This window comes from Urocitellus parryii, chromosome 5 (assembly GCF_045843805.1).
Source record: "Urocitellus parryii isolate mUroPar1 chromosome 5, mUroPar1.hap1, whole genome shotgun sequence".
Taxonomy (NCBI): Eukaryota; Metazoa; Chordata; class Mammalia; order Rodentia; family Sciuridae; genus Urocitellus; species Urocitellus parryii.
This window is the reverse complement of record NC_135535.1, coordinates 161,619,051-161,643,752: the sequence shown is the minus strand read 5'-3', so window position 1 is coordinate 161,643,752 and position 24,702 is coordinate 161,619,051. Positions and strand designations below refer to the sequence as shown.

General features: G+C 33.3%; 1 protein-coding gene across 2 annotated transcripts in view; it reads right to left on the bottom strand.

Annotated features, from left to right (window-relative positions):
- Adk (adenosine kinase) overlaps positions 1-24,702 on the bottom strand; it is a 468,242-nt gene that overhangs the window by 153,811 nt on the left and 289,729 nt on the right. For both annotated transcript variants that reach the window (XM_026390231.2, XM_026390232.2), the window contains exon 7: positions 7,755-7,925. In XM_026390231.2, the coding sequence (XP_026246016.1) occupies positions 7,755-7,925 (171 nt within the window). The remainder of the gene's footprint in view (positions 1-7,754; positions 7,926-24,702) is intronic.

Below are 24,702 nucleotides of genomic sequence, written 5' to 3'. Positions count from 1 at the left end.
TGAAAATATTTCCTCTAAAATAAGGAACAAGACAAGAATGTTCACTCTCACCATTCCTATTCAAAATAGTACTTGAAATTCCATCCAGAGCAATTAGGCAAGAGAAGGAAATAAGAGATAAAAATAGGAAAGAAAAGTCAAATTATTATAGTTTATAAATGATACAATCCTATACTTAGAAGATCCAAAAATCTTCACCCAGGGATTACTAGAGGTAGTAATAAATTCAACAAAGTGGCAGATACAAAAATCAACAGTTTTCCTATACATCCAAAACAAATTTTTTGAAAAAGAAATCAAGAAAACAATCCTATTCACAATACCCTCAAAAATAAAACAATACAAAAAACAAAACAACAATAAGAACAAAACCCATTAGGAATAAATGTAACAAAGGAGATAAAAGACTTCTTTAATGAAAATTATAGACACCAAGAAAGAAACTGAAGAAGAAACTAGAAGATGGAGAGACCTCACATGTACATGAATGGGCACAATTAATATTGTTAAAATAGGCACATCAAAAAAAGTGATAGATTCAATGCGTTCCACAACAAAACACCAAGGATATTTTTATAGAACTGGAAAAAAAAATCTTAAAAATCATTTGGCAAAATAAAAGACCCAGAATAGCCAAAGCAATTCTAAGAAAAAAAGAAATGCTGGAGGCATCACAATACCAGACTTCAAATTATGTTACAGAGTCACAGGAACAAAAACTGCATGATATTGGCTTAAAAACAGACATAGAGATCAAAGGAACACTCTAGAAGACACAGAGACAAACCCACATATCTGATACTTGAAAAAGGTGCCCCAAACATACATTGGAAAAAAGTCAACCTTTTCAACAAATGGTGCTGAGAAAACTGTTATTCACGTAGGAGATTAGCCTACTATCTCTTAACCTGCATAAATCAACTCAAAATGAATCAAAGACCTAGGAGTTAAACCAGAAACTTTACAAATGCTAAAAGAAAATAGGGTCAAGACACCAACATATAAGCATAGGCAACAACTTCCTCAATAGCACTGCTAAAGCTCCGGAAATACTAAGAATTAATAAATGAATGGCATCAAATTAAAAAATCTTCTGCATAGCAAAGGAAACAAAACTGAGAAGAGAGAACCTACAGAATGGGAAAAAATATTTGCTAGCTACTTTTCGGACAAAGGATTAATATTCCATATATATAAAGAACACAAAAACACCCAAAAATCCCACACACAATTAATAAATTGGCAAATGAATTAAAGAGACACTTCTCAAAAGAAGAAATATAAATGGCCAAAAAATGTTAAACATTTTTAGCAATTTGCAAAATGCAAATTAAAACTATACTGAGATTTCATCTCACTCCAGTTAGAATGGCAGCCATCAAGAATACAAACAATAAGCCAGGCTCAGTGGTGCATGCCTGTAATACCAGAGGTTCAGGAGGCTACAACAGGAGGATCACAAGTTAGACGCCAGTCTCAGAAACTTAGCAAGGCCTCAATCAACTTAGGGAGACCCTATCTTAAAATAAAAAATAAGGGGCTGGGATGTGGTTCAGTGGTACAGCACTCGCCTAGCATGTGTGAGGCACTGGGTTTGATTCTCAGCACCACATAAAAATAAAATAATATCTGGGCTGGGGATATAGCTCAGTTGGTAGATTGATTGCCTTGCATGCATAAGGCCCTGAGTTCAATTCCCAGCACAACAAAAAAATTAAAAATGAGAAAAAGGAGTATTGACCCGCCAGTGAAACTCCACATTGTGTAAAACCACAAGAATGGCATCCTAATTAGAATAAGTCATACTCCATGAATGTATAATATGTTAAAATATACTCTACTGTCATGTATATCTAAAAAGAACAATTTTTTTAAAGGCTTTATGTGAAAGAAAAAAGGGATGGTAATATAGCTCAGCACCTCTGGGTTCAATCTCCACTCTGCCACCAACACCCCACCCCCATCCAAAAAAAAAAAAAAAGAATATATAATAAATGCTAGAAAGCATGTGGGGAAAATGGAACACTTTTATATTGTTGGTGTGATTGTAAATTAGTACATTCACTATTGAAATTAATATGGAGGTTCCTCAAAAGACTAGAAATAGAATCATCATACCCAGCTATTTGACTCCTTGGTATTTAGTGTTAAGAATTAGTATACACCCACACTTCAGACAGAGCATTAATTTCCAGGATATATAAAGAACTTAAAAAATTTATCACCAAAAAAACCCAATCAATAAATGGGCTAAGGAACTGAATAGACACTTCACAGAAAAAATAGGATGGGTCAACAAACATAGCAATTAGAGAAATGCACATTAAAATTACACTAAGATTTCATCTCACTCCAGTCAGAATGGCAATTATCAAGAAACCAAGTAACAATAAATGTTGGTGGGGATGTGGGGAAAAAGGTACACTCATACACTGCTGGTGGGACTGCAAACTGGTGCAACCACTCTGGAAAGCAGTATGAAGATTCCTCTGAAAACGTGGAATGGAACGAATATTTGACCCAGTTATCCCACTCACTCCTTGGCATATACCCAAAGGACTTAAAGTCAGCATACAGTAGTGAAACAGTCACATCACTGTTTATAGCAGCTCAATTCACAATACCTAAACTATAGAACCTATGAAAGTATCCTTCAAGAGATGAATGGATAAATGGATATACACAATAGAACACTACTCAGCCATAAAGAAGAATGAAATGATGGCATTTGCCAGTAAATGGATGGAACTGGAGACTATCATGCTAAGAGAAATAGCCAATCCCCCAAAACCAAAGCCCAAAGTTCTCTCTCATATGCAGATGCTGACTCACAATGGAGAGTAGAGGAGGGGAGATTTACCAGATAGACCTGGGGGAGTGGGGGGAGAAGGGAGGGGAGATGGGAATGGGAAAGATTGTAGATAACTCAGACATAACTCTCCTATGTTCATATATGAATACATCAGCAGTGTAACTCCACATCATGTACCATCACAAAAATGGGAAGTTGTGCTCTATGTATGTATGATATGTCAAAATACATTCTACTGTCATGTGTAGCTAAAAAGAATTAAAAAAAAATCAACCGTGGTTTGGATACAGCAGCACAATTCACAATAATCAAATTATGGGACTAGCCTAGGTGTCTGTCAATCAACAAATGGATAAAGAAAATGTGGTGTGTATGTATGTATGTATATATATATATATATATATATATATACACACACACACACACACAATGGAGTTTATTCAGCCATAAAGAAGAATGAAATTATGTAATGGATGGAACTTAAAAACATTATGTAAAGAAAAATAAGTCAAACCAATAAAGTCAAAGGTTGGATGTTTTCTCTCATACATAGAAGCTGCAGAGAAAAAAGGAAAAAAAGAGAGGGGAAAAGTTTCATGAAAATAGAAGGGAGACCAGTAGAGCAGAGGAAAAGGACTTGGTGTAGGGGAGTGGGGAAGGAAGAAATGAGGGAAAGATGACACTGGGAAATGATACTGACCAAATTACATTGTTATATTGTGCACAAATAGTGATATGTAACAACAAATCTCATTGTTATGTATAATTATAAAGCACCAGTAAAAATGCATAAAAAAAGAAAAATGGCAAATTAAGAAAACCCCTAAATTTCTGTTAAGTCCCCTTCTCCCAAAGATAATCTTTTTTCTTTAGCATGCTTTTGTACTTTGTGTCTTTCAAGGAATTTGTCCATTTCAAAAGGTTGTTAAGTATGTTGGAATAATAATGATAAGAGGGAAAAGAATAGCTTCTGGACTAGAGATAATTTTGTCTCACTAATGGGGCAAAGTCCTTCTGAATTATTATATCTGAAGCCCTATGAATTATGAGGTTATTTACCTTGTCCAATGAAATAGGATAGTTAAAGGCGCCATCTGCAGTCGGAGGACTGTTCCCTCTGATCTGTTCTAATAGTTCTTTCCTAACAAATATGTGATGATTACTACTTAGCTGAGGATGTGTTAGGACTTCCTACAAATCTGTGTTCCCTATGTAGTATCTTCTTCTCTGGTACTCCTGACTTAGAAACACTAGCTTCTTAAGATTCTCAACTTCCAGCTCCATCTCTTTAATTCAAAGAGATTGCTAGGCTCTGCTTGGGTTACCTTCCTTTTGCTATGCCCTGGAAATTCTCTCCAAGCAGTTGGCTGGGGCAATTGTTGTGTTTGCCCCATTAATTTCTTACCTTTTTTAAAACTGGTTCATTTTACTTAGATATAATAGGATTTTTTGGACATAATTATAAAAGCATGGTATATAATTTGTTCTCATTTAGTTCCCCAGTACTTTACTCCTCCCTACCCCCCTTCCCTTCCCTATGCTCTGTAAACAATTTAGATATTAGGTGTGCTTCAAAAGTTTATATGGAAGACAATGCAAGAAGGTTTAGAGGTGAAATGACGAGGTTACAAAAACCTTAATCCAATCAGTGTGTTAATCCCTTGATAGGGATTAACTGACTGGTAACTGAGTTAGGTAGGGTGTGGCTGGAGGAAATGGGTCCTGGTATGTCTTTGTGGTATAAATTTGGTGAGCTGAGCTTAGTCTCTCTCTGCTTTCTGATTGTCATGTCCTGAGCCACTGTCCTCTACATTTTTTCCACCACAATGTCCTGCCTCATCTTGAGCCCCAAAGAACGGAGGTGGTCTTCTATGAACTAAGACCTCTGAAACCGAGTTCCAAAATCAAGATTTCCTCCTCTAATTGTTCTTGCCAGGTAATATGGGCACACCAGCAAAAAGCTAAGTTATCTACGATCTTTCTGTTATTTACATATAGATTTTTAAAAAATTAGTGTCTTGTGGATGTACATGATGTTGCAATTCACTGTGGTATATTCATACACATGTACATAGGAAAGTTAGGTCAAGTTCATTCCACTAACTTTCCCTATTCCATTCCTCCATCATTCCCTTTAATTTCACTTTGCCTACTTCACTAATCCTTCTTCTATCTTTTTATCTGCCCCTCCCCAATTTTGGATTAGCATCCAAATATGAACAGTTTTTTCTTTAGCATGCTTTTGTACTTTGTGTCTTTCAAGGAATTTATCCATTTTAAAAAGGTTGTTAAATATGCTGGAATAATACTGATAAGAGAGAAAATAATACAGAGAAAATATCAGACCTTTAACTTTATGGGACTGGTTTATTTCAATAGCATGATAGTTTCCAGTTCTGTCCATTTACTGACAAAAGCCACAAAATTGTTTTTCTTTATGGCTGAGTAATACTCCATTATGTATATATACTATCTTGTCTTTATCTTTTCATCTGTTGAAGGGCACCTTGGTTGGCTCCATAGCTTGGCTTATTGTGAATTCTGCTGTTATAGACATTGATGTGGCGGCATCACTATAGTATGCTGATATTAAATTTATTGGATATATATCAAGGAGTAGGACAGCTGGATCGCATGGTAGTACCAATCCTCATTTATTTTTTACTTCATAATGATCACTGATTATTGCCTGTGAAGACAGTCTTGGTAGATAAGGTGTTATCAGGAAAGTTTAAGTCATCATTACTAGTTTATAACCCTCTGAGAAAGGCAAGGTTTACCATTAGAAAGTAAGAGTCAAGGGTGTGTGATTTTAGTTAAGTGCTGACATTTTGAAAAGTTAATACTAAACTCAGTAAATCTGAGCTTATTTGGGGGGGGGGGAGGAAGAGGAAAGATATAACAAGTCATCTCTCTATCTATCTATCTATCTTCACTGAGAAATTTATTTTACATTTCATTGAATTTTAGAACCAAAATGTCTCTCTTTTCCTGGAGAAATGAAGATAATTTATAATTAATATAGAAGTCAAGTAGAAAAACAATGAACGATGTATTTAAAGAGATATTATTATCTCTTATAATTAAGTATTAATAATTAAGTATTAAAAAGCAAGTATTAATCTACTTGCTTTTTATAATCAAATATGGTATTATTTTTATTATCCCCATTAATGTTTATCACCTCAACTGACATTTCTACTGTATTAACATTTAAAAAAATCTGAATCTCACATTCAACTGTCTTAATATTTATTAAGGTGTTGTATTATTTGCCTTTGCATTATATGCAAATACAGCTTTATCTCAAATCACTGGTAGTTTACTTGAGAAAAGCTCAGAGTAAACATTAAGGCATACCACTAGAAATCTATTCATCAACGGACTTTTTGAGACTGGCTCAATAAAATACCAAATACACTTAATTGCCTGTAGCTGACTTTTATTAATCTATAAACCATATCACGACAGGTCTTCCCAAACATACTAAACATCTATTATTTATTGGTTTGCTATAACAGGTACTACATAAGTATCTGTTGAAATGAACCCAAAGAACAATAATCATATGAAAAGGAAAAAAATTCTTTCAACATGACTTAGCAATTTGTAATTTCACCACCTTTTCTTCTAGGTGGGGAAAAATAATTGCTTTAATAATTTGTGGTAAGATAGAATCAAATTAACTGGTTTGTAGGACTATTCTTTTTTTAAAAAAATCATGGTAAAATATACAGAAGACAAAATTTATCATTTTAAACTTATCATATTCAATTCAGTGTCATTAAGAACATTTTCAAGTTGATGTGATTGTGCATACCTCTAATCCCAGCAGTTTGGGAGGCTGAGGCAGGAGAATCATGAGTTCAAAGCCAGCCTCAGTAACTTAGCAAGGCTCTAACGCAACTCAGTAAGACCTTAGCTCTAAATAAAATATAAAAAATAAGGGCTGGAGATGTGGCTCAGTATTTAAGCCCCTCTGGGTTCAATCCCTGATAAAAAATAAATAAATAAATTCAAATAAAAAAATTTAGTGTTGGACAACTGTCTCCACCATCCATTTCCTGAACTTTTTGATCATCTCAAACAGAAGTTTTGTTTTATTAAATAATAATTACTCAATACCCACACCTGCCCTCAAGCCACCATTATTCTACTATATGTCTTTTGGAAGTTGCATATCCTACATACAGCTCAAAAAGTGAAATTAGTTTTTGTTTTTTTGCTGTGGACTGAACCTAGGGTTGTGAGCATGCTAAGCAGGCACTATAACACTCAGTTACACTCTTAGCCTATAAAGTGGAATCCTTCCAGGAAAAGCCAATATTTATCTGAAGTGTCTAGCTTATCTTACTTAACATAATGTTTCAAGATTCATTCATGCCATAGAACATTTAGAATTTCACTTCTTTAAAGCTGAACAATATTCCACTGTAAGTATATATGAAATTGTGTTTATTAAAATTTGTTTCCACATTTAGCTATTGTGAATAGCCAAATGACATTCCATTTCATCACCATCAACAATATTAGCAAAATGATACTGTCTATCAATATTCACTCATAATCTATTAAACTAAATTAGACTCAGACCTTGAAGAGATCAAAAGAAGTGAGAAAGTATTTATTTTGATTGTGGTTTTACTGACAGGTCATGTATACATTTTCAAAAACTCACAAATATACAATAAAAAGGGTGAATTTTACAATATGTAAATTAAATATCAAAAATCTAGTCTGTGTTAAAAATGAATATTTCACTAAGAAGTCAATATATACTGAAGGAGATACTGAGTTATAGCAGTCCATACTGAGGCAATTTTGTTATGTAATTCTCAAAGATATTTATCAAAATTTAGGGTTTTATTTTGCATATTTTAAAACACACAAGTACAGAAATAGGAAATCTAGGTACTCTTTTTTAAAAAAGAGAATAACTCACCGTCTCATTTCCAAAAAGTATGTCCACATAAGGCATAACTTTCATCAATGATTCCTTGTAGAACTGGCTAATAAATGGTGCAGACAGATTCAAAGTGAAAATCCTGTTGTTTTCAGAAGCATGGCGAGCTACTTTTAATACTGACTCTGGGGATGCTGTAAGAAAGAAGCCCTAGAAAAAGAAAAAAAGAAGGGATATCAGAAACACCATCTCCACAGAGTTACTCTCAGTGAGAATATAAGAAACCTATAAAAATACAAAAGCCTATATAAGATGCAATTACAAAATGCGAGGTAGAAGATAGTTGCATTTAATTAGAAAAAGTTAATCATGTATGTTTGATCTATGTCACTACTTCAGAGAAGAAACTAGTGCTTATTTTATATTAGATTTATAGGCTGAATACTATAAAAAATTCTGCAAATCTACAAAAGACAAAAATATTTAAAATGTCTCATTCAAGATAGTGATTATATTTTTAAAAAATATTTAGTTATTGTTTATTTTAGTTATAGTTGGACATGACACCTTTATTTATTTATTTTTATGTAGTACTGAGGATTGAATCCAGGGCTTCACACATGCTAGGTGAGCTCTCTGCCACTGAGAGAGAGAATTTTTTAAAATTTATTTTTTAGTTTTCGGCGGATATAACATCTTTGTTTGTATGTGGTGCTGAGGATCGAACCCGGGCCGCACGCATGCCAGGCCAGCCCGATACCGCTTGAGCCACATCCCCAGCCCCAATTATATTTTTGAATAAGAGAAACAGTGAAGGCAGACTGAATCCTAGCTTCTTGTAAAGAAGTCTGTATTCTTTTAAGTGATTTATTAAAATCATATTATTATCTTAAGAAATATCTACACTGAATTTTTGAGGAATATTCTGTTCTTTTTTTTTTATTCTGCTGCCTTTCCTATCCTCTACTATCCTCCCTCCCCTCCCCTCCCATCTTCTCTCTCTACCCCATCTACTGTAATTCATTTCTCCCCCTTGTTTTTTTTCCCCCTTTCCCCTCACTTCCTCTTGTATGTAATTTTGTATAACCATGAGGGTCTCCTTCCATTTCCATTTTCCCTTCCACCTCTCACCCCTGTTTAATCTTCTTCTCATGCTCTTCCTCCCAACTCTGTTCTTAGTTACTCTCCTTATATCAAAGAAAACATTTGGCATTTGTTTTTAGGGATTGGCTTCACTTAGCATAATCTGTTCTAATGCCATCCATTTCCCTGCAAATTCTATGATTTTGTCATTTTTTAATGCAGAGTAATACTCCATTGTGTATAACTGCCACATTTTTTTTTTTTTTATCCATTCGTCTATTGAAGGGCATCTAGGTTGGTTCCACAGTCTTGCTATTGTGAATTGTGCTGCTATGAACGTCGATGTAGCAGTGTCCCTGTAGCATGCTCTTTTTAGGTCTTTAGGGAATAGGAATTCTGAATGAGAATTTTTAAAATTTTATGTTACAAAAGCTATACTTAAAAATGCTATTTATGAACATCTCTAATATTAAAAATCTTATTAAATATTTTTATGCTTTATAGATGAAAATACAATCAAAAGCATAAATATATATATAAGAAATTTATGAGGGTATTTACATGAGAATTACAATTTCTGAGAATTACATAATAAAATTGCCTCATACATTCTTACAAATACATATATGTAAGAAACTGGTATGGATGGTGCAGAAATGAGTACAAGAAAACACAAAGCACAATAATAAACAATGAACTTGGAAAGGCCAATTGAGTTAAGAACACAAAAGGCCTTGAATGGAATGTAAGTGTATTTGGTAGGCAATGTGGGAATGGAGTGGGGATGGAACATAAATAATGAAGTTTTCCTTGAATGACAGCAATAAAAAGCTTATAGAAAAAAATGAAAGGAAAGTTAATGTGGATAAGAATGTAGCAACAGTTAATAAAATTCTCCATTTGAATGTGAAAAAGGAAACCATACTGGTACTACCTATGGGACTTGATGATTGTTTAAGATGCAGAAGACAAAGAGTTAAAAGATGACTCAGATTTTGAATGTGGTTCTTCTATTAATTAAAGGAGAAAAATCTAGGACAGGATCTAGTTTTCAAGGTAAAGAGAGAGTTAAATTGTGGTCACACTCTTTGAGGTACTAAGAGACCTCCAAATATCTATTTGAAAGTTGGACTCAGGAGAAAGGCCATCAAAGAAGGTGGTTATAAAAGAAGGATTGCATTACCAAGAATATAGAAGAGGACAAAGGGTAGAACAAAAAACCAAGAAGCCAGAGAACAGATGAAATTAAAAAAGGAGAGAACAAAAGGAAGGAAAATGAGAAGTAATGACAGAGAAATTCAACCTGGCAAGTTTAAAGAAATTGCTTAAAAGTGTTCACTACTAAGCTGGTGATACATGTCTGTAATCCCAGTAATTTGGGAGAGGGGAGGGGAGGCAGGGGGATTCCAAATTTGAGGCCACCTGGACAATCTACTGAGATCACATCTCAAAATAATAAATGAAAAAGAATGGGTATGCAGCTCATTTGTACAGCACTTGTCTAGCACACACAAGGCCCTGGGTTCAACTCCCAGAACTCCACTTCCCCAAAAAACCAAAAAGTGTTCAATGCCATCAAGAGTAAAGAGAATGAAACAACTGAAACAAAAGACACAGAATGATTAGGAGAAAGCACTTAGTATGAAGATAAACTAGACAGTTAAAGAAGTTGTGGTGAGAAAATGAGGGTAAGGATTATAAATTATTTTGGAACATTTACCAATGATAACAAAAATCACCTGAAATTCACTAAGCAATTCTTGTGTGCCAAGTACTGCCTTAGAATTTTATATATAACTTGGGTATTATTATTTTTTCCTTATATCAAACCTATGAGGTAGATACTGTTATTAGTCTCATTTTATAAACAACATACAATAGAGAAAAAAATGTCCCCCAGGACACACAGCTTACATGAGATCAGACTTTTTCTAGTGATTTCTAATATGACTCCTTATAATTTGAATAGATAATAGAAAAAACCCCCAGACTTTCTATTCTTGGAGGATGGGGATTGCAAGGGTTGTTTTTAAGGACAGGCAAAGTTTGAGCACTTCTGCTTTTCAAATAAAAACGAGCTAGTGGATAAACAAAAGAATGAAAAAGGGAGTGAGGATAATTAGAACAAAGAATCATAGGGAGTCTGGAAACTAGAAGGGAAGATAAGCTTGCTTTAAATAGGAAATAACCTTAAATATATGAAACTACCTTAAGAAGTTGCAAAAATGCTACTGAAATGTTATCTTACAGCAAATGGAATAACCACTCACACCACCCAAACTTTGAAAAGAATAACAGCAAAGAAGATATTTTTATTTTGAAAATTTCAAATTAAATACTATGAACATACTAAAAGAATGACTTTTAGTATGGCCGGATCATGTTTATCAGGATCCATCTTTGAAGGAAAGATTCATTGCCCTTATACATTCTGAGTTATTAACTCATCATCACAGATGTGGAACACCTTGAAAAAAGCCTTAAATATAGTATATGATATATAATTGTAAGAATAGAATCCTAATATAATAATTAACTTAATTATATATTTATATATAATTATATATTTATATATAAACTCTACATTGGGACTCAGAACAAGATACACTAAAATATGGCACCTTGGCAAATAGGAAAACTACATTTCTGTGTGAGAGCTGGCCACACAGAAATTCTCTGACCACCTCATCTTGAAAATAGTTCATAAGATTTCATTCCAGAGGATTCTGTTCTATTCCTAGAGGCCAGGAAGAATCTGAACACACACTTGCTGGTTTCCAGTCCTCTGCCCCTAGTTTATAACCATTAGACATTAGATAATGCAATTTTTAAAAAAAATATTTTTTAGTTGTAGATGAACACAATATATTTATTTATTTATTTTTATGTGGTGCTGAGGATTAAACCTAGTATCTCACACATGTGAGGCAAGTGCTCTATCACTGAGCCACAACCCCAACCCTACATCATACCCTTTTTAATCCAGTAATATTTCTCCATCATCTATCCATTTCTTTCATCAGACTGAACATAAAATACTGTTTTTCTCTGGGCCTTTATTTCTGAAAGCTTCCATATTACATAAAACTTTTGTTATATTTCTTGTGCTTTTCTCTTGTGAATTTTTATGTGTTATAGGAATGTCAGCTATGATCCTTGCAGTAGGCGAGGAAAAGGCATTACTTTTTCTCCCTTATAACTGTCTCTTACTACGTTAAAATCTTGCTAATGAAATTCTAATAAAAATGCTTTCTCATCATAACAACATAATGTTTTCTCATCACTTAAAAATTCCAGACCATTAATCCTTTACCAATAATCAACTGTTATAAAAAGTAACACTTTTTAGGTGTTATTATTTTTTAAATGTTTTCCCTTTTTTTTTTAAAAAGCAATACCATTTCACTTGCAAACTATGAGCATCCAAGCTGCCTCTTTTGCTATTTTTGTCACTTAGAGAATTAAAAGAAACAGTTTATATAGCATCTTGTCTCCATAGTAATATGTATGTACTTGCTTTTTAGTCTTTCATTTAATGAGAAGAGTTTAAATCTTTTCCCCCTTATTTCTCTCCAAACTGTTCCAGCATGAAATAGAAACCTCCCAGAGCTAGCATTCTGCCAGCTGTGGATTAACCACAGACAGCCACAGAATGGTCTACATAAATAGTAACCTGGTCAAATAATTAGGCTTCTCACCAACTTCAGACTGAAAATTTGATCTGTTAAAATACATCTGATTGTAATTTAAGGTACGGAACAGTATGCCTCTGGAGTCTAAATTTGGCCTCATTCCAAATGTGTGTATGTTGTATTTGTGTTTTACTTTAAAATGCAACACAAGAGTATTGTAATATGGCTAGTATAACTTCAATGTTGTTAATTTTATTAACAGACAAAAACCCACTAGTTTTAAAATAAGAGGTAAATTCACAATTTAAATTAATTCTATTTTTAATGTTCTCTTGTTTTTCTTTAAGTAAATATTTAGAATTTAAACAATTTGGGATTTGTGTCCTATTTGATGGCAAAGACTGTTAAAACTGATGCCAACCATAATTTTTCTTGCCAGATTTATGACCTTTGCTAGGCCACATGTTCCTTACTATGGTATCACCCAAAATAAAACTGGTGCCATTACAAAAAAAAAAAAAAATTTTTTTTCTACATGTTAGGTTTGTAACAAAAACAAGCCAGCGGTTTGTCTATAGTTTAGAAAAATACTCTATATAACTAATAAAATATTGTGATTTTTCTAATAAGGGGTCTCAATCTATACAACAGTTAATTATTAATCTTTGTCCTTATAAACACCAAAACCAAAATAGATTTTTAACATGTAGAGCTTGCATAACAGTAATTAGAATTAAAAGTGAAGTGAGACATTTTTATTCATTATAATGGAAAATTTTAAAAAAAGGCAGAGAGAGAAGGGATAGAAAGACTTAAAGACCATTTTAGCAGAGCTAGATGTAATATTTAGAAATCTCAACTGCTCTAAGGACTTGTCAGGGTTGTTTAAACACAAATGAATGTTAGAAACAAAACTGTTCAATGTGCTAAAAGAAAAGGAATGAAATTGCTCTTTACCAGTGTTTACTTTAATTTAGGGTGATCATTTAGAGTTCCTTTTAACTGTTTTTATATAAGAGCTCAAACTCAGGGCTGGGGTTGTGGCTCAGCAGTAGAGCGCTTGCCTAGCATGTGTGGGGGTGCTGGACTTAATCCTCAACATTACATAAAAATAAAATAAAGGTATTGTGTCCAACTACAACTAAAACCCAAAAATATTAAAAAAAGAGCTCAAACTCTTTATTATTCCCACTAACAATTACCTGAAGAATCAGTTTTGTGTGTGTACGTGAATATGAAGTGCTGGCAGAGTGGGTCAGCAACCTACAGAAGCTCCTTTATAAATAACAAGCAGGCACTGAATTTGACTGAACTTTAAGAAATTGTAATTTAGTTTCTTTTCTCACAATTACATATCCATATAAATTCCACTTTGAGTATAATTTCAAAACATAGGTATAAAGTCTATAAAAAAAGAGAAATAAATACTAAACTTTGGGAATGGAAATGACTTCCAAACTGAGAAAGATTACAACATACACTAGTATGGCAATATGTAAAACAGTGGATGAGTAACTGATGTGATTCTGCAATCTGTATACGGGGTAAAAATGGGAGTTCATAATCCACTTGAATCAAATGTGTGAAATATGATATGTCAAGAACTATGTAATGTTTTGAACAACCAATAATAAAAATTAAAAAAAAAAAGAGAAGAAAAATCAAAACTTGTAGTTGGTTTCTTCCAATTTCAGTAGGGGGAAAAAATGCAAACCAGAAACCAGAAAAAAATGTGACAAGGGGTTAATATATTTAATCCATTAAGAACTTTAAAAAAAGATTAAAAGTTACACAAACATTGCCAATAGAGAAGTTAGCCAAGAATACAAGAAAGCATCCCACTGAAAGAAATTCACAGTAAATCAATATATACGCAAATATTCTTCTTTTAGCAAACAAAGAAAAAGAAGTGATAGTCAACGACAAAGAATAGTTGGTGAAATGTATATATGCATGTGTGTGTATGTATATATATTTTCTTATGGTTACTTTTATTTATTTACTTATTTTTTTTTTTTTGTGTGTGTGTGTGTGTGGTGCTGTGGATTGAACCCAGGGCTTCATGCATGCCAGGCAAGTGCTCCCTGGTCCAAAACAAATATATTACTACTGCTGAAGGGAAGGCAGTAGACAATCTTTCAGGAAATGATGGGAAAATACACATGAGGAAACATAAGCATACTCTTTGACCAAAATTTTTAAAAAGAAAAGTATACATTCATGAATGTATCTGTGTACGCTATTTATATCACTGGAAACCTGTAAGAAATGTAAACATTTTATTAGAATAAATAGATAAGAATTGACCTATATACTTCAAAGTTGGTTATTAATCATTTAAAGTGTGACTAGTGCAACTAAGGACTTGGATTTTAAATTTCACTTAATTTAAATGAAGAAATTACATGTAGATGATAGACACATGTAATGTGGCTAGTATGATTAGAAATCAATTTTTAATTTAATTTCATTAATTTTAAAAATGGAGGCAGTGTTAAATATTTTTTGTTAAAATGTTACTGTTTTGTTAGAACTACCTTTCCTTTTGGCCCTTGAAAATTTAATGACAATTTACTAAAGGTGTAAAATGGACACATTTTAAAGATTTAGTTTGAAAAATGTTAAAAATCTAACAATTTATATTATATATATACACACACACACACACACACACACACGTATCTATCATTTTTTCCACATGGAAAAAACACTGTAGGTATGTTGGGTTAAATATACTAAACTTTTCCCTCTTTTTAATATTGTGAAGGCCAGAAAATTTAAATTACATAGGGGGATACATATCTCTATCGAACACTGTTGTTCTAGAGAATACTTTGAAGATATTATAAGTGATGATGATGAAAACTAAGTAGCAAAGTAGAAAATGTTTATGGTACATAACATTCAGTGTCATTTAAAATTGTGTATACACAGTACAATTAGAACCTACATTAAATCAATGGTTAAAAAAAGAGTACAGGGGAATATATTAATAGTAAAAATGATTAAAATTTGGGTTGGAAAATTACAGATGCTTCTAATAAGTTTATTCCTAAAATTTGGTGATGTGGTTAATTACTCTTCCCATAAAGCTGTTTAAAGGATAAAAAGTATTTTGTTTATGTGAAGTAAATCTCTACATAAGCAGGAGATATTTATAAACAGCGAGAAGCAAAGTTCAATAAACAAAGAGTGAGAGTAGATAAACAACTGGGAGTAAGTCTACATCTTTTAGTAGACAGAAGGCTCAAAAAGGAACAAACTAAATATAAAATTAGACTTTAGTAAGGATAGAACACTGTTTATAGAAGCAAAAGGGAGAATAAAGATGTGAGGGGAAAAAAATTGGACAGCCGGAGAGCCCCATCAAGCCTAGATGAGCACTGACGAAGGAAGGGCTGAGAGTACCAGATGCCTGTGTCTCAAGATGTACACTGTTGTCTGTTTTAAAGAACATAATTAGCCTGTTTTCCGTGAATGGATAGTTCATACTTTTTTTTCATACAGAGAACAGGGTTGAGAGAATGAATAAATATGAAGTAAAAAATAACAAATACAACAACCATATAGCATATTTTTTTCCTTTCAATGGATCCTACATGTTTTCTGAATCTCCTAGAGTGTAAAATATATTTCTTTGCAGGAGTGGGAGGATCAAATGAGTTATGACAAAGCATAGTTCCTATCTGCTTGTAAGGAAAATACTGGCTTTGACAATCACTAAGATAATGTATGAATCATTTACAATTACATTATCATGATATGCAGTATTTATACAAATGACAGCAGAATTACTAAATGAAAGTTAAAACAAATATACTAGTGAATGCAGTAAAGTTTGTCACCACTGACTGAAATGCATCAAAAGAACAGAAGAGAAAAAGTCACCTGCACCTTCCTGCCTATGTGGCTCCTTTGGGAAGCAAAAAATGAAATCGCCTATTCCACACATATTTAAATCGTTTTGATGATTAAAATATCTGCAACCTTCAGTATACCATGAATGCAGAACTCAAGATTTCTCCTATCTCATGTAAGACCCTCAGAAAAAGCATATAATATAAGGCATAAAAGTGTAGTGAAGAGAAGATGAGCTTTAGGGAGACACAGAGGGGGATATTTATTAAAGCTTTGCTGAAAGCAAAAGGGAGTGTGAGATATCATAGAAGTCAATTTCTAGAGGAAACGATAAGGCAAATGTGGTGAATGCATTATTGTGTTGAGAAAGCAACAAAGTAGAAATGTATACACCAAAATGGACAAGATGGTATAGTTCATACTTTTAAGATATTGTGTGCAATGTAAATACTTGCATGCATTGAAATCAACACAATATAGTTTTAAGGATACTTACAAATGTAAGGACATATAGAACACAATAAGGGATCACGAATGATATGAAAAATAACATAAGAGCTGTGCCCAAGTCAAATGATCACGGTTTTAACAGTACCTGAGCAGAAGGATTAGCTTAATTCTCTGAAATTTAAACAAACTTTTTTTTTTTTTTCCCCCCTCAGGGATGATTGGGTTTGGCTGTTTCCCAGACTAGCCTTGAACTTCTGGGCTCAAGTGAACCTCTTGCTTCAGCTTCTTGAGTAGCTGGGACTACAGATATGTGTCACCAGGCCCCACTATTACACTAAGTCTTAACTGTTTTGCCAACTTGTCTAATTATTAACTGCATGACTTCAGGCAATTTAACTTCCCAAGGCCTTACTGTTCTCATCTATAAGCTGGGTATGATACAACTGCCATGTAGTTGTGAAGATTGACTAAGTGCTTAATACATTGACAAGCATCTAGTATATATTCTGTACATATTTACAATGTATTAATATTATTAAAATAGAAATATCAAGAACATTTAAGAGTCCTCCTGCCCCAGGAATGGTAAGTTCTGTTACAGCTGTAAGTTGCAATGGTGAAGAGAAAAATGCTCTTTAACTTTGGTCTTACGGTTTGGTATTCCTTTGAAATACAAATACATAAAACAAAATCCATCATTCCCTTTCCAAAAGCTCCCTCTGCCTCTTCTCCCTCTCTGATTTAATCATCCTATATCCTGCTGACAGATTAATCACCCTAATCATTCTTCTTTTCCTAGTAAATTAAATCCACATGCCTCACACTCTAGCATTCAAAGCTCTTCACAACAGTACTTCAGCTTATACAGTAAACCAGCTGTAACCTCTATTTCTCCACAACATATGTCTTTGCTTCATTCATACAGAATGATTTACCTTTCCCAAAATAAATTTTCTGAGTCTTTATGTTGTTTCTTCTATCTGAAATGTCCACTATCTCTAAGAATTTTACCACCACCTCCAGGCCTATTTAAAATCTAGGTTGTATCCCAAAGCCTTTTATAATTAGATGTATTCAGTGGATGTATTCATTCCTCTCTGAATATGTAAATTTCAAATTCATGGTATGTAATATTATGAAACAAAACAGCTGAATGTATTTATTTTATTTTACTTAATAATATAAGTAATCTGCATTTCTATTACTTCCCTTACTTGACTGTAATCTTAAGGGGAAGAGGACTTTTTTTTGGGCTATGACACAAAGCACAGTGCTAATTTAACAATATTTGATTCATTAAATTTTACTAACATTCTACATAAATTCCCAAGTCACTGATATGCTACTTTGAAAAAATGGAAAAAGAAAAACTGCTGCATTTTCACATACTCATGGAAGAGTATATTCATGTTAGACTTGGACAATTATCTCTAGCTCAAAGGATCTGAAACATTCTCAGGTCACAGAACCTTTATTATTTCTGTTATTTTTTTTCATGATATTAAGGCAAATGCCTAATAGTTCTGTTTTTTAACAGGTAGATTAAAACAACTTAATAATAACCACCTTTACAACTCAATAGTTTGGAAAATACATATAAATTGTAAAAAGTTTTTATTTGATTCATTCAAAAATTATACAGTTAAAAATGATGGGAAATTAGACATTGAATTTGGGGACAAGCCAATAATAATTCTTAGATTCAAATTTCATTGAACAGGAAAATGAAAAATTATTATTTACACATCCTGGGGTATGCCATTTTGCCCATTAATGCAACTTCAGCTGATAACTCTCATTCAAAAATGGAATGTATGTGTTTATGGAGCACTGAACAACTCATCCAGCTGTGAACTAAACACTGCCATCTTTATTCCTGTTACAGTATTTTTCAGGAGGTACTGCTTTTTTATTGTAGCAACCATTTCCCAAATATGATATCATCCTAGAGGAATGTAGCACAAAATGAAAATGATGTAAAATGTCCTGTAGCACTCTTGTGAGTTTGCTGCAGTACCCTGGGGGTACCTCTGCACAGTTTGGGAACTGTGATTCTATTTGAAGACAATTCTTTGAGATATGTCTTATTTGGGAAGTAAAAACCCTTCTTGATTATGGCTCAGAATGTTTAGGAAAAAAGGCAATTTTCTGTACATTAAACAGCATAAATAAATCTGTATATCAGGGTGGCATTTTGAAGAGCAATATAAGCGGATTTCATAAAGAGATGAATCCTGACAAGAGGATAGCAGCCAGGTACCCAGAAGGTCAAGTACAGCCAATGAAAAACTGTCTGTGGCTGGGATGATATAACAGGGTTAATAATGCTTATACCTAATCAGTTTTGTTTTCTATTGTGTTATAATTCTTCATTAACTTAGAACAAAAATTAGCTCTTTACTTCGCCAATATGTATAAATAATAATTTTTCATTTTTCTGCTCAGTGAAGTTTGAATCTAAGACTTCTTATTGGCTTGTCCTCAAATTCAATGTCTGATTTCCCATCAATTTTAACTGTATAATTGTATTCTTGCAACTATGCCATTTCCCCCATTAACACAACTTTAGCTAATAACTGTTATTACTGTATAAACACTATATGTACTACATCACTTTCCTGATTTGACAAAGTTCCTTTGTTCAAAAAATCTTAAATGGCCCATTTTATATCTTTTCTACATTATCTCCAATGATTCATATTCACGAAACTCTTATTGTAATCACACAGGGCTTCCTGTTAGCCTATGCACAAATCCTATGCTTTCTTATATTCCTTCCTTGGTATTGGTATGTATTTACTCTACAGGATCTGTTTTATATCTTTCACTGTATTAAAAAAATAAGGAAAGAAAGCAAGGGCTGGAAGTTGGCAAATACTTTTTGTAAAAGGTCTAATAAATATTTTCGGTTTGTAGGTCACACGACTGCCAATGCAATTACTCAGTTCATCTACTGTAGCATGAAAGAAGTTATGGACAATATGAAAAAGAATAAGCTTGCAGGGGTTCCAATAAAACTTTATTCACAAAAACAGGCATTGGGTCATACTTTTGCTGGTCTCTAAACTAAATGAAAAGAAGGGAAAACATACTAAGTAGAAATGAAAACAAGTGAGATGAAAGAATGTTGGAGAGAAATTTCAACAGGAAATTCATGTAGGGTAGTAATGAGAGTATATCTTCCTCTTCATAATAAAGAGCACAAAGAATTTGAAAGTTAAAGTGGATTTAGGGAGAGAAAGCAATGATATAGTTACATTTCTTTTTTAAAACAAGAATGACTGGGGCTGAGGCTGTAGCTCAGTGGTAAAGCGCTCGTCTCACATGTGTGAGGCACTGAGTTCGATCCTCAGCACCACATAAAAATAAATAAATATACTGTGTTCATCTACAACGAAAAAAATATACATAAAAATATTTTTTAAAAAAGAATGACTAATTCTTGTTAGCACTAAATCAACACAGTCCCTTACATTTGACTATAATAGCCTATTTCTAGAGGGTACAAAAGTGTCTTGCTTTCTTTTTTTCCTTTTGTGGTACTGAAGATCAAACTCATAGCCTGTTGAGCTACATTTCCAGCCCCCATCTTGCTTTTGTCATTGCTGAACTCCATTTCCAACCCTGAACCTGACTCAAGGCTTAATTTTGTTGAAAACAGACCTAGCTTCCACAAGTAGGACGGAATCATTTATGTAATTTTTATATACTCTGAGAATTCTTTTTTATTGGAAAAAAACAAAAACTTAAGCGGTAGAATTTGTTAACCCATTTTCTTTGAAATAAAAAAAAATTGGGGGGGGTGGGTACCAGGGACTGAACTCTGGGGCACTTGACCACTGAGTTGCTTATTGCCTTGCTTTGGCTGGGACTGGTTTTGAATTTGTGATCCTGTCTCATCTGTCTCAGCCTCCTGAGCCGGTGGGATTACAGGCAAGTGCCACCATGCCCCACTTAAAATAATATTTTAATTTTTTAAAAATGAATCAGGATCATGGTAGAAGTTAGGGATTCACAAACCAGATAAATGTGGGTATATTTATAATACACTATGCCAGGTGTAGCTCAGTGGTACAGCATATACTTAGTATGCACAAGGCCTTGGGTTCAATTCCTAGCACAAAAAGATGTGTGTGTGTGTGTGTGTGTGTGTGTGTGTGTGTGTGTGTGTACACGCACGCACATGTGCATATGAGTACATACATTGCTTCCTTTGATTGCCAATATGTTGCAGGGAATTAGCTTCTTTTAATTTAAGCTCTGGCTTGCTTTTTGGCAAATTGTTGCAATAAATACCCTTTACACGCTCCCTTTAAAAAAAATAAGAAGCATAAATAAAGCTACTTTTTACCTTTATTTAAAATTAACACAATAACATCACACACACAGAGCAACAGACATTAAACCAGCATATGATACAGAAGCTTTTTTTAAAAAAAGAAGTCATTGGGCTAGAAATCTAGGTACTCAAATTCTGGTGTGGGTTTTTGACTAGCTACTGTGTAACATGAGACAGAGATTTAATTTTGATAAGCTTCAGTTTCTTCATTTGTAAAAAATAGACAGAAGATTGGGTTGGATGACCTTGAGAAGCACTTTCATTTCAAAAATTCAAAACTGCAGTTAAGTTTTAAATTAGTTCATTTCTTTAAAAAATTGAGGTGAAGTTCACATAACAGAATTACATTGATAATGTTCTCCAAACATTACTCCTATCTAGTTCTAAAACATTTTATCACCCCCAAAAGAAACCTCATCTGTCCATTAAAAAGTTACTCATAAGGGGCTGGGGGGCTTAGTTCAGAGGACAGTGCTGGCCTAGCAAGTGAAGGACCTTTGGATCCATCCCCAGCACTTCAATGAAAACAAAAAACCTAATCCCCCAGCTCCCAGCAACTACCAATCTGCTTTCTGTCTCAATGGATTCACCTATTCTGGATATTTCAATAAATGGACTCATACAATGTGATCTCTGTGTCTGGCTTCTTTCACTTACCTAATGATTTTGAAGTTCATTCATATTATAGCGTGTAAGAGTACTTAATTCTTTTTTACAAACAAATAATATATGGACATATTATATGGACATATCACAATATGTTAATGCACTTTTCTGAAACATTTGGGTTGTTTCATAAGTATTTTTTTGTGTATTACTTTTAGAATCAATAAGTAACATAAAACATATACATCAAATGTGCACTTTTAAAACAGATTTGAAGAGGGAGCTCCTTCAAGCCAGAAATTGACAAATCTTTGTGAGCTAGATAAAACTAATTATAAGTCTGATTCATAAAGCTAATTAACTGAGGTTTTAGTAGAAAATATAAAATAAAAAATTCTATCTGTGATAAAAGTGTTTAAGAAATATGTGGGTCAGGTTCTGAAAGAGAAGTTACTAAACATAAGTGATCTTTCAAGTAACTACACTGAAATGATTATTCTTTTGGACATTTTTTATTGTGAAGTGATCTTAAGTAGTTTGACCTAATAGAACACAAAACAGTGATTTCTAACCCAGTTACCATTAGACCTAGTTGTTTTAAATCTGAGTTCAAAAATAGCAAAAATGCAACTATTTTTCTGGGTAATTGTTTTAGTTCTCTGAAGTTTGCATTGTTTATTTTTACGAAAGGGTCACTTTATAAATGGAAACGACTAAGCTGAAAGCTATTGTTTTATCATTCTAAGTGGGCAGTGTTTCTGTTTTTGATAAAAGTCAGATTTTATACCATTTTCTACAATCTAGGAAAGAGCGAGGCTGACAGTAAATGTACTTACATTGACCCTGACATACTATTCTTAGGTGTTGCCAGTATGTCAAAAGGAGAGGATTGCTTTTAGACATGAATACTTTCTTTATTGTTGAAGAAAACCCTGATTGCTGCTGGATTAGTATCTATCCCTTGACAACAGTAGTAGAAAATGTTAAAAAAAAAAGTATAGATAGCCTTGACCTTAGATAGGAAACCTGTCAAATCATTTTCTCACTTTACTTCATGACACTGAAAGCTTTGTATGTCAATATGTCAATTAAATATTATTCAGATATTTTATATTACCTAGATGTTGTCTTGTGGGTATTACTAAGGTCTAAGCATTGATATAATTTTTAAAATAAGAAAAGTGACAATGCATTTTTAACAATGATATGGGATAATAGTTTTCAAAGTGCAATTCCTGAATCACCTAAAAACTTGGAAAAATGCAAATTCTTGGTCCCACCCCCAGACTTACTGAAGCAGAAACTTGTGTGGGCAATTCACAGCAATGTGGGTTCTCATAAGCCCTCCCAGCTGATTTTATAAATCACCCATAAAAATGTTGATAAATCTTTTCATTATTATTAAGACTTTTATCCATTACAGGAAAACTCAATCTTCATGAAGATGGCAAAAAAAGAGGTTCACAATAAAAATATAAAAATTGGCTGTGGTAGAGGAAACACATTAGTGTGGTGGAAGTTTTTTTTTTTTTCCCTAAGAGGAAGTTCAACATTATCTGCATAAAAACGCAAACTTGGGGCTGGGGATGTGGCTCAAGCGGTAGCGCGCTTGCCTGGCATGCGTGTGGCCTGGATTTGATCCTCAGCACCACATACAAACAAAGATGTTGTGCCTGCTGAAAACTAAAACAAAATAAATATTAAAAAACTCTCTCTCTCTTAAAAAAAAAAAACAAAAACGCAAACTTAGTTTCTATAACTATGGTGGTTGGCCTAGTTCTGCTATTATTTGGTTATATTTTGTACTTCCATGTTATTTCCCATGAAAACAATGTTCTGGAAGTAACAGTATTTGATCTATTAATCACAATTTTGCAGATGAAATTAAGTTTCAGAAAAGTTGCCCAAATTGCCCAAGGTCACACAATTAATGATTCAAGAAGGTACTGAAATTCCAGCCCACTGACTTGTCCTTCTGCTCACTCATTTACACACACGCTGCCACCATTCCACAATCTTGCAACTATCTAAAAAAAAAATAAAAAAGAAATAACATGGCATGGGGATCTTGAATTACCTTTGAACTTGGTTTTAAGTTTCTTGGAAACCAAAACAAAAAGATATGTTCAGTTACCAAGCTTTCATTTTTAAAAAGATGAAACATGCTATTTTCTTATAAGAAACATTTGGTTCTCAAATAAACTTGTCATATTAAACACCAATTAAAAGAAGACTATGTTGTCCTCAAGAACTTCTCAAAAGCAAGTTCAGTCATTTTTATTGTACTATTTATCACTGAAATATCAAGGTTTCAATATTAAAACATCTCAGTGAAAGCAATGGAGACGGGGATAAGAACCAAGTAAATAGCTTTCTGATGGTCCATACATAAAATGTGAAAGAAAAGACATGTTCTTCAAATAATCTTTTTATCAATATCTGTTCTATAATATCTACGGTAAAATAACAAGATATTTTGAGGCTTTTTTTTTTGGTTCTGGAGATGGGTTGAACCCGGTGTGGCACTTTACCAGTGAGCTTTATCCCACTTTTCAAGTTTTTATTTTGTGTCAGGGCCTCAATAAGTTGCCAATGCTGGCACTGAACTTGTCCTCCTGCTTCAGCTTCCCAAGTCACTGGGGTTACAGGTGTGCAGGAACCTGCTTGAGGCTGTGTTTGAGTCTTTCAGTTGATATGCATTCCATAACATCATGCAGTACACTCAACTAGAGAGATTTCAGAATCAATCAATATATTTCTCATAGATACTTGAAAAGTGGCAAAACCTTTATTATTTGCACAACATAAATGCTAATATAAGTAGATGTATATTATTGTCTTATGATGCAATATGTTCACATAACTAAAAGACTTCTTTTTCAATTATTGTTGTGTAGTGCTACAACCTTTCCAACTTTACTTCTATCTGGCTTTATTTTAAACACAACATTTATCACCAGCTAAAATTATATCAGATATTATATATTCACTCACTTATTTTTTGTCCCTACCACTAGAA